Here is an 11,518-nt window from a genome sequence, read left to right on the forward strand (position 1 = left end):
GTATTAAAGGGAAAAAGTTGTTTCCCCAAGGGACATTCATTAAAGTGTTCTTCAAGCAGTCATGCTAATGGCACTGGAGTTGCCACATAAGAAAGCTGCTGCTTAGATTAACCCAACACAGGTCATTTAAATGACTCACAGTCTCTTGCATAGTTTAAAGAAAACTTTGATTTATAGCTTAATTTGATACTGTGGTTAAAACAGGTAGGAAATGTAAAATAACATGAGCTAATCCATGAGGGGCAGGCTCCACAGTTAAACAGAAAAAAAAATTCTCTTTGCTTTCTGAAGTTGCATTCATTGATGGTTCACTGGTAAAGTGGAGATAAGGACCGTGTGGGTAAACCAGTAGGAAGAAGGTTTAGCTAACCCATGTTAGACTTTCGAGAATGTGTACATATAAGCATTATTACATTTATTTTGGGCTTAGTTTTTTTGACGATTTTTTAATTTGTGTATGTGTGTACCTGTGTGAGCTTATGTGGACTATCTGTACAAGAGCATCCATAAGAGGGCATCAAATCCCCGGAACTGGAGTTACAGGTATTGTGAACTGCTGTCTAGGTGCTAGGAACTGAAGATGGATTCTCTGCAAGAGCAGTGTGTTAACTGCTGAGTCATCACTCCAGCCCCTGGGGATTATTTTCATGTGTGTGTGCGCGCGCATGCACACATGTAGAGTGATGTTTACATGTGTGGGTATACATGTGCACTTAGATTAACACTGGGAGTCTGCCTTGATCATTCTACCAACTGCTCACCAAATCCTCCCACCTGAATCCAGAGTTTGTTGATATAGCTAGGACAGGCAGTCAGCTTGCTCTAAAGATCCGATTCCCGCCTCCTGAGGGGTGGGCGCACAGGTGGGCCGTTTACCCATTTGACTTCTACAGGAATGCTGGAGACCCAAAGCACTGTCCTTACACTTGCATAGCAACTGGCTCAGTCAACGAGCCATCTCCCCAATCCTCATTAGTTTTATTTTACAGGAGCCTGTTGCTATAGTACTTGCAAAAATATCAACTTGCTCCCATTCTGTATAAATCTGTAGGCACTTGATTTGCTGATTTAAAAGATTTCATTCATACACAAGACTATTAGAGATAATCATGTACTTATCACATTAAAAGCTCTGTGACATCCTGTAGTGAAGAACTCTTAACTCTGATCCTATAATCTAAAGTAAAATTATTATAGTCTAATTAATTATGGCTTTAAGAAAAACAAAGAAGAAATAAGCAATGGAGGCAAATGGCTTCCAATTTAGTCTCCAAGAATCGATGCCATGCTGACTTTACAAAGCATTGTTTGCTTGTCGATGTGACATTCTGTTGTCGCAGACTGAGAGCCTCATTAAGCTGCTTTCTTTTTGTGGTGATGTCTCTGATGCTGAAAGAGACCTGACTTCTGCCTAAAGGCTTCTTTGCATTCATTACACTGGTAGGGTTTTTCTTCATTGTGGATTCTGACATGCTGATCGAGGTGTGAGTTTAGACGGAAGGCTTTCTGACACACTTTACATTTGAAAGGTTTTTCTCCAGTGTGAATCCTGTGATGTCGAATAAGGTCCGAAGTCAAACTGAAGGCTTTCCCACACTCATTACAATGATGTCTTTTGAAGCGACCATGGACTTTCTGATGGTGGCTGAGGAGTAGGGCCTTACTAAAGGTTTTCCCACAGTCCTTGCACTGACAGGGCTCCTCCTGACCGTGAATTTTTTGGTGTCGATTAAGATGGGAGCTTCGCCTAAAGTTCTTTCCACAATAGATACACAGATAGGGTTTTTCTCCAGTATGGATTCTGAGATGCTCCAAAAGACCTGCATTCTGGCTAAAGACTTTTCCACACTCTTTGCACTTGAAAGGCTTCTCACCAAGATGGATTTTCTGATGTCGGACGAGGTGTGAACTCCTTTGAAAGATTTTCCCACACACATGGCAGGGGTGACCTTTCTCTCTAGAGAGGTCTTCTGGCTGTTCAGTAGGAACAGAACTCTGATACACTGTAGATTCATAGGACTCTCCTGCATGTGCCCTTTCATGTTCAGTCAGGTCCGAGGGCTGGGCTAGTCCCTCCTCAGTTTCCAACCATTGGCTGCTAGTTTTCTCCTGGGGCATGGCTGGTTGCTTTTCCAAGCTTAAGTCCATACAGAGGGCCTGGATGTGTTCAGATGTTGTGTAGCATGATTGTATTCTTCCAAAAGAGTCTGCCACTACAATGAGCTGCCCATGCTCATTCCAGAGTTCCTTACCTAGAACATTAAATATATATACATCACTACTTATTTCATTTTTGGTGCTCAGGAAAAGATATCTGCAAATAGGAAGAAATATTTAAATCAAGCCATGTGTACAAATTTAAAAGAAAACAAAACATTTTATATGTATGAATGAATGTTTTGCATACATGTGCTCCACATGCATGTAGTGCCCATGACGACCATAAGGGGGTGTCTGGTTTCCTGGAACTGGAGCTACAGAATTTTGTGAGCTGCAGTGTGGCTGCTAGGAACTGAAACCAGGTTCTCTATTAGAGCAGTCAGTGCTCTTAACAGCTGAGCCATCTCTTCAGTCCCCACAAAGTAAACAACAACAACAACAAAACCCCCAAAACCACAACAAACAAACAAACAAAACCTTTGCTTATGATTATTTGAAATATATTTATGGAACGATTCACAAGAATCTGTGGTTTTGATTTTTGGTTTTCCTTGAGAAAAGGTTTAATAAGCAGAACAACCTGGCCTAACACAAAGCCTCCTCCCTCAACCTCTCAAGTCCTGAGATCACATTCATGTATTCATGTGCCAGCAAATCCAGCTCGACAGCCAAGAAATTGTTAACTATGATTGGCTTGGGGGAACAGGGGTCATGGTGGGAGGTGAAATGTTCTAAATTTTATTATGTGATATAAATCACAGACATAGAAGCAACTAAGCATGAATGCACATACTTGATCATGATTTGTTACATGGGGAACAAAAAGCATAAAACCATAAAACTAAGTCACCCGAGGACAATCACATTAAAAAGGGATGGTACATTGAAAAACGAAAATCTGTTGGCATAGCGACAACTGATCACTGAGCAGAATGTAACCTTAGAAAAGCAGTGTGAGTCCTTATCAGTAAATCAACAGCACTGGGACCACAAGACCTTGAGAATAATGAATTCGCAAAAATATCATGTGTTGAAACATGAAGTATTCCCTCCAAGAGAGGAACAGAGGCTTCTTAACTTAGACATGCAAGGGAAGAGCACAGAAAGTCAGCTGTAGAAATAAGAACACCCAAACACTAGTGGATACTGGTTACTCAAGGGTAGGGCACGGTACAAACCTGCCCTCCAGAAACTACAATATAATGTAACATGACATCACATGTGGGGCACTGACCCAGACTCAGAGGATAAAGGGAGAACAGGGAGTTGGAAAAGTGGGGAACAAAATGAACGAGGCAGGAGAGACCCAGGAGAGAGGACCTAGGAGGAAATGGGAAATGAAATGGGGCGTGACAGAAGTGCCTGTGTGTGGGAGGCAGGGACAACTTGCTATTGAACTTGGGGGTTTGCTGCTCTTCTTCTCAACATAGCCAGTTTTCATATATGAAAAAATATAAGTACCCAGTTCACTAAAGCTTTTCAGGAAGAGAAAACAATATATTTATATTTAAACAACAGAAAAGAACAGAGGGCCACTAAATGGAACTATCAAGAAGACACTATGGAGATTTCAAGACCAGCCTAGTCTACATAATTACAGTCGAGATCAACTAGGGTTACAGAGGAAGACTCTGTCTACACACACACACACACACACACACACACACACACACACACACACACACACACACGACACTAAATGGGGGAGAGAAATAAGGGTTGTATCAGACTAGAAAGAAAAATATAAGCAATAGAACAGTTGCAAAGGAGAACCAAAAAACAAAACAAAACCCAACAAAACAAAACTCAACAACAAAACCAACAAAAACAAACAAACAAACCCAGAACAACTAACTGCCCTCATTACTTGCATTTATAGTCACTTGAAGGAGATAAGAAAATGCATAAAGAAACTTGTGCCTGAGATCCTGAGATCCATAGTTTCGGGTAAGAAGAGAAGGTAGGTGGGGGTCCAGATCCACTTCTCCTTGGTGTGTTGTTTATTCAAATTGTTTATGGAGTGGTTGGTCTTTTAAATCTTGACTGTGGTACTGACTAAGTTTATTGTATATACAAAAAACTCACTGACTAGTGAGGCTACAGTGTGGATTGTATATATAAATTATACCACAACATATCTGATAAAATCAAAACACAAAAAGCTAAGAGTGCCAAGGCAGAGGGCACTACAAGGCCTACCATTACTCGAATGTAAAAGGATGCCATTTAGTTCTTACCCTTCTCTTCCTCAGGCTTTTGCAGCTCATGCTCAGGTAGGACCAGCTGCTCCTGTGCTTCTTTGTGAAGGGCTGGCCCTCCAACCAGCACAGTCTGTCTGTTTCCTTGGGTTGGGTCCTAGAGATAAGTACAGATAATTAGAAAGCTGGTTTACAAAAAGCCACCTCAGTGTTAGAAAAGAGAACAAAGAGAAACTTTAAGAGGCAGAGGAATGAAGGGCCTCCTCACACCATGGGATGGCAAGGGAGAGATGAGGCCGAAACTGACCAGCAGTGAGCAGTGACCCCCCCCACTGCTGTGTTCATGTCCACCTATTTGACCTGGGGGCTCACTTACTTTCCTGCAAAAGGACACCTGTACCCCTTACCTTCTGTTGTAATGCTTCTCCACGGTCCCGCTGCAAATCTTCCAGTATTCCCACCAGGTCCTCCCCAGTCTCTGGGTGGTGCTCGAGCACCTGGACCAGCAGATCGCTTGGCAGGATGGTCAGGAACTGCTCCAGCACCAGCAGCTCCAGGATCTGCTCCTTGCTGCGGGTCTCAGGCTGCAGCCACTGTCTGCAGAGCTCCCTGAGTCGGCGTAAAACCTCTCGAGGTCCAGTGCTTTCCTCATAGCGCAGCTGCCTGAACTGTTTGCTCAACGGCTCCTGCCCAAGGCCTTTTCTGTTTCCTTGAACTTTGAATCCCTGTTCCCAAGCACAGTAGTTTTAACAGTGGCTTAAAGCACAGACTGGGATCTGCAACTATCATCTCTTTTGCTACCTTATACTTGGAGTCAGATTTCTACTTAGCTCTGCATATATATCCTAATCATTTAAGAAGTGTCTCTCTGACAACTGGCAAACAAAGCTCGATCGTCCCTAATCTACTTAGTCTTGATAATACCCCCACTCTTCTTTCTTGTACAGGATCTCACTAGGTAACTCTGGCTGGCCTGGAATTTGCTATGTAAATCAGGCTGGCCTCACAGAGATCTACCTGCCACTGAGTGCTGGGATTAAAGTCCTAAACTTCAATGCACAGCTTCTAGTCCCCCTTTCTGGCTAATATCACTAAGAGACCAAGAACTTTGCAGACAGATCACCCATGAGATGGGATCCCTGGGCACCAGTACTGGCTGCCTCAGTAGTAGTGACTCCGCTGGAGTTTTCAGGACCTTACAGAACCAGCATGAAACAATGGCTGACCAATTTGTCCAAGACAGACTGACAAGGACTATGTATGCTATTTGTCCCCCTTCCTCTCAGATTTTTGTCCTTTTCCCATTTAATCCTGAAGCTCTTGTCAGGGCCCTAAGACGGGGCTTAGGGCACTGTCTTCCTGGTTCCTCCCAGTATGGACATGCTAAGTAATAAATCCTGTTATTTCACTACCACTCACTTCTCTCACTGGGCTGAGTGGCAAGTCACTAAATTTAGTCTGCTAGGACCCCCAAGGTCACACCTGATTCCATGAACAGCAGTGATCCCCTCATTACCTGAAGCTCCTCCTTCAGACTCAGGGGAGCCAAAGAGTATGCACGCTTGCTAGGGTGGATCTGGGAAGAGGTATGTGTGGAACAGAATATGATCAGAACATGTTGAAAACTCAAAGAACTTTTTCAAAATAAGAATGCACATGAACACACACTCACCAAGGCCAGTGCCATCCTGTGCTGCAGGCACTTTGTTCTGGAGAACTTTCTTTGACTGTATCCTCAGGGACACTCCTAAAGACACAAGAGTCACAGAAACAGCAATGCTAGTAGTAAGAACAGCAAAATAATCTTTCCTTAGGATTGTTTTCTTCAAAATAAGCAAAGTGAGGGAACTTTATAGGATACCACATAACCTAGTAATAGTGGAGATCTGAAAAATCACCGGTTTTTGTTTTGTTTTTTTGAGACATGGTTCTCAGTACAGCTTTGGAGCCTGTCCTTGAATTCCTCTGACTAGCCTCAAACTCACAGTAATCTGCCTGTGTCTGCCTCCCAAGTGCTAGGATTAAAGATGTGTGCTGCCAAGGCCTGGCTTTAAAAAAAAAAAAAATTATCATTTTTAAACTCTCAAAATTAAACAATTCAGTTAAAAACCACAAATGAATGCTAAAACCACTGGGGCAAAAGAAGGAAGAACAGAATGTTCTCAGCATTACCTACAACACTGTATTAATGAAGGGAAATAAAGGTATCTGGCAGCTGCACCTATAATCAAATAAACTTAGCAGCATCCATAGTAAGATTCCAACACCAACTACCCTATCACCAATGGAACACTTTTAATAAATATTATTTATCATAAATTTGCTGAGGAAACTTTCTGAGAAATCCAGAACTCTGGTCCATCTACAACAGGCATGGATCCAATTTCCCCAAAACATAAAGCAGATGCTGGGAGGTTACTGTTCTAGGCTAAGGAGACATGACTAAAGGAAATATGAATTGGTGCATTAAAAACAAAACATCAAACATCTAAAACCAGAGTTGGTACTTCAGGCCTACATCCTAACATTCCAGAAGCTGAGGCAGTAGGCTTGCGTGTTTTGAGGCCATCCCAGGCTACACAATGGGATCCTGCATTAATAAATAAGGTCTACTGGCAGTGGCACCAGAATTTATCACTACTGTTTGTACTGGCTTTGTGGGAACCCATTCTCTTGGATGGAAACCTTGCTCAGCCTAGATACAGTAGGGAGGGCCTTGGACCTTCTCCAAAGCAATGTGCCTTACCCTCTCTGAGGAGTGGATGGAGGGTGGGGTGAGGGATATATGGAAGGAATGGGAACTTGGATTGGTATATTTAATGAAAAAGTTTGTTTTTTTAAGATAAATAAATAAATACAAGTTAAAAAATAATTAAATTTAAAAGCTACCAAGTGTATTCTTTTGTTTTTTTGTGATGTGGTCATGCTATGTTACTTAGCGTAGACGCATATGCCTGCACTGAAAAAATTCTATTTCAACCTTTCAAGTAACAAGAATGTGCGGGGCTTATATCACCATGTCCTGTTAGTAGATGTTTGAAAAAGTCCAAGAAAGTGATGACTACCAGCGAGAAAAATATAGTTTGGTATTGTGGTAGTTAATTCTGGGAGAAACAGTGTGAAGACATTTGGTCAAACATTATTTTGGTTATTTATTTATTTATTTATTATGCATACAATATTCTGTCTGTGTGTATGTCTGCAGCCCAGAAGAGGGCACCAGACCTCATTACAGATGGTTGTGAGCCACCATATGGTTGCTGGGAATTGAACTCAGGACCTTTGGAAGAACAGGCAAGGCTCTTAACCACTGAGCCATCTCTCCAGCCCTATTTTAGGTATTTGAATAGACTGCAGACTAAGTAAAACAGATTGTCCTTCATAATGCACTGGGCCTTGCCCGGTCAGCTAAAGGTCTGAGAAGAGAAAGACTGATCCTCTCTCCCATGTAAAGTAAGACTTCCTCTCTAGCAGCTTTTGAACTCAGATACTCTTGTTTTCAGCTCTGGATGAGACTTCAGTTCCTCTGGGTGCTAAGTCTCTTGTCTTCAGACCTGAACTACATAATCAACTTCCGTAGTTCCCATGTCTCTGGCTTGCACTAGAATGAAATCATTTGCTGTTTTGTTTCTAGCTTAATTCCCCTGAAGATACTGGGACTTGATAGCTGCCATAATCATGAGGCAATCCTTGCAATAAATCTTTGACCTTTTTCCCTATTCTTTTTAAAATTAGCACTTATTAACTATGCACAATGGATTTCATTATGGCATGTCATACACAGGTATCTCAATCAATTGCCACCCCACTCCCATGATCCTGTTCCCAAACAGTCCCCTTCTACTTTCAAATTTTTAAAAATAAATCTCTTTCTAGACATCTACTAACCAAAACTAATATAAAAAATGGTCCTATTTCTTTAAATAACTAATAAAGGGACTGAAGAGCTGGCTCTGTGGTGAAGAGAGCAGCCTACTTTTGCAGAGGGTACCACCAAGACTTCTTGAATCCTTGCTGGGTGGCTCACAATACTGACAACTTCAGCACCAAGAAATTTAAGTACCCTTCTTGTTTCCAAGGACAATGGTACAAACCGAGACATAGACAATTTAAAATTTAATCTCTTTTTAAAGGTAGTAAAAACTCTAGCACAAGCATAACACATAAATTAGTGGTGACTCTTAATTAATCAATTATGTGATTAATTAATCAAACATGGGATTAGTAATTAGATTAAATATTAAAATAATTAGATGAAATATAGTAAGTAGATAAGTAATTATATTTATAAATGTGATTAATTATAACTGCACAATACACAATATAGTAGTTTAACGTCTTTGGGAGGGTCCAGCTACCTTGATATTAAAGACAGAAAACTTACCATTCCCTCCTCCTCTTTTCATATTGTATGTATATAATTAATCAAGTTCCTGTAAAAAATTGTGTATGGGTGCTTTGCCTGCACGTATATCTGTGCATCACACGAGTGCCAGAAGAGGGTGTAGATCTCTTAAAACCCGAGTTACCAATGGTTGAGCTGCCGTGTGGGTGTGGGGATCTGATTCTGGGTCTTCCAGAAGATTGGCTAGTGCTCCTAACTGTTGAGTCACCTCTCCAGCAGTCCCATGTTCTTTTGCTTCTACAGCTTCATATCCCTTAAATACATCTTTCTTGTAGCTTCTTGGTGACATGGTCTCTTACTTGGAATACTCTAAAGCAGCAATTCTTAACCTGTGGGTCGTGACCCCTTTGGCAAACTTCTATCTCCAAAATACTAACACTACAATTCAATACAATAGCAAAATTACAGCTGTGGAGAAGCAATGGAAATAGTTTTATGGTCAGGGATTACCACAACATGAGGAACTGTCTTACAGAATCACAGCGTTAGGAAGGTTGAGAACACTGCTCTGTTCCTGACACCAACCCACAACATGAGGAACTGTCTTACAGAACCACAGCGTTAGGAAGGTTGAGAACCACTGCTCTGTTCCTGACACCAACCCATTTCCCACACTGCACTTGTGATCTTCCTAAGGAGGAAGCACACCTCCCTTGTGCCTGTTGAGTATAAAGATGGGCCATCACCATTAAGATCAAGCTCGAGACATTTAATACGGTCTAAACTTCTCTTAGGCTTTAGTGAATTACGTTCAGTTCCTCGCACTTGTAATACTTTGGCTTGTTTGTTTGTTCTTGGGCTCTTATAAATCTCACTCTTAGATGAAAAACCCCTTAAATTTCTTTTCTTCTTATTAATGACCAGTCACACGTCATGTCCCAGCATAATAAACAAGCCAACAGAGTTGCTCCACCTGCTTTTCACTTGCTAATTCAATCTCCGTAGAAACCTAAGAAATATTTCTAACCTTATACTACAGAGAAAACTTGACGTGGAGAGGTCTTAAAGCTGAACTTCAGAGCTTCTGTCCAAAAAAAAAATTTTTTTTAATCCACAGACTCAAAATTTTGATTTTTCCTTTTTTCTTGCTTCTGTGCATCTGATCCGGAAGCGAATGCTGTGGGCTCTACCTAGCCACAACCACCACAACAGTCACTTCCCACCAGAATTCCTGCCAATTTTCCTCTTTCTTCCAAGGGTCTCATTCTGCAGTCAGTAATGGCAATCCTCTTGCCTCAGTATCCCAAGTGCTAAGACCATAGGAATTAGCCACCATGCTCAGGTGTAGGTTTTTCATTGCATCCAACTTTGAATTATTCTTGATTTCATTTGTGCCCATCCTCCCATCTATTCCTATTATGGATTTCCAATTACAAATGCTTTAAAACATGTCGGATTATATCTTTCACGCCAAGACCAAGTTCTTCACACAACAAAACGCCCACCCTTTTCTACAGACTTATTCTTTCTGACAATTTTATTCACTGCTCTCAAAACACCCCGGTGGCCTTGTCATTCCCTAAATAAGACAAACTAACTCCAGCTTTCGAGTCTCTGTGCTCTCACTGCTGGCTTTTTTTTTTCTTTTCTTTTCTGTTTTTGGTTTTTCGAGACAAGGATTCTCCGTGGCTATGGAGACTGTCCTGGAACTAGCTCTTGTAGACCAGTCTGGCCTCGAACTCAAAGATATCCATCTGCCTCTGCCTCCCAAATGTTGGGATTAAAGGCGTGCGCCATCACCCCAGGCCCCACCGCGCATGCCTCTTAAAGCCATCTACGTCTATCCATCTTTCTCGGATTATCTACCCAAATATTCTGTTTATTTGCATTGGAAACTACTTAAACATGCAGCAGAAGCCATGTGTGGTAGCGCCCGCCTATGAGCTCGGCGCTTGGTTCAAATCAAACGCATTTTCTGCTAAAGGAGTGAGGCCAATACGGGCGGCACGAAACCCTCTCAAAACAAAAACACAACAAAAATAAAACCAAGAGAAGCCAGGCGTGTTGGATCACGTTTGTAATCCCAGCACTCGGGAGGCTGATATTAGGGAGTCTGACGTCAGCCTGAGCTACTTAGAGCGTTCCTGGATAAGCAAGAAACTGTCTCAGCGTCACCCCCTCCCATGCCCGAGAACGGCAGCTTCCGCCACGCACCCGCTTCTGGTTCTCCCAGCTCCGAGGCGTGGACCGGTTCTGTGTTCCTGCCAGAAGCGCTGCTGCAGAGTCCCAAGGTTGCCGTCCCGACCCCGCTGGAACCCGACGACCCTACGTCCTCTCGCCCTGGCCGCAGGGTCAGTCACATGGCCCCTCAGTGTTCCAGCCCAGTAGCTTCCGGCTCCACTCTAGGACGGTGGGAGGACCACGACTCGACTCGGTGGTGCCCTGGCTGGGTCTAGTCGAAACACTTCGTTTACACGAGACTAGCCATTTCATTGGACTTTTCACACACAGCGTCCTCGCTCACTGGAACGACAAAGCTCGTACTGTAACTCAAGCCACCAAGGAATACCACCACGCCAAAGAAGCCACCTTAAGACCCCATCTCAACCAGAAGTTTTCTAGCGAAGCAAACAAAGTTAATTATTAGTGTTCAAGCTTATTCTTTGTTCCCCACTTTTTCACGACTGAATTCCAAAGACTGCTATCTGTTTGACCTCTGAACCTAGGCACCCAACAATGCTTAGTCTGACTAATGTCCCGTGGTGTCAGATAAGAGCTCTGCAGTCCCCTAGGCCAATGGGATGTAAAGTTAACT

General features: G+C 42.5%; 1 protein-coding gene across 2 annotated transcripts; it reads right to left on the reverse strand.

Moving 5' to 3' along the window:
• Positions 1–617: 617 nt before the first annotated feature.
• Zscan26 (zinc finger and SCAN domain containing 26) lies at positions 618–11,055 on the reverse strand. 2 transcript variants are annotated; one of them, XM_013354733.2, is made up of 6 exons: positions 10,918–11,055; positions 6,031–6,105; positions 5,875–5,934; positions 4,766–5,083; positions 4,398–4,515; positions 618–2,252 (listed from the first exon to the last, which is right to left on the reverse strand). In XM_013354733.2, the coding sequence occupies exons 2-6, from the start codon at positions 6,043–6,045 to the stop codon at positions 1,354–1,356; spliced, it is 1,410 nt and encodes a 469-aa protein (XP_013210187.1). In that variant the 5' UTR covers positions 6,046–6,105; positions 10,918–11,055; the 3' UTR covers positions 618–1,353. The 2 variants fall into 2 exon arrangements, with proteins under 2 accessions (XP_013210187.1, XP_013210188.1); XM_013354734.2 differs by lacking the exons at positions 4,766–5,083; positions 5,875–5,934 and having other exon boundaries at positions 10,918–11,054.
• Positions 11,056–11,518: the final 463 nt, after the last annotated feature.

This window comes from Microtus ochrogaster, unplaced genomic scaffold, assembly GCF_000317375.1.
Source record: "Microtus ochrogaster isolate Prairie Vole_2 unplaced genomic scaffold, MicOch1.0 UNK66, whole genome shotgun sequence".
NCBI lineage: Eukaryota > Metazoa > Chordata > Mammalia > Rodentia > Cricetidae > Microtus > Microtus ochrogaster.

Bases quoted from the DNA above. Each gene is read 5' to 3' on its own strand.
- Zscan26 (XM_013354733.2), bottom strand. The intron at 5,084-5,874 runs GTAATGAGGGGA...GCTTGGGAACAG, and splicing joins GTCTGAAGGAGGAGCTTCAG to GGATTCAAAGTTCAAGGAAA. The intron at 4,516-4,765 runs GTAAGGGGTACA...ACTTATCTCTAG, and splicing joins GAGAAGCATTACAACAGAAG to GACCCAACCCAAGGAAACAG.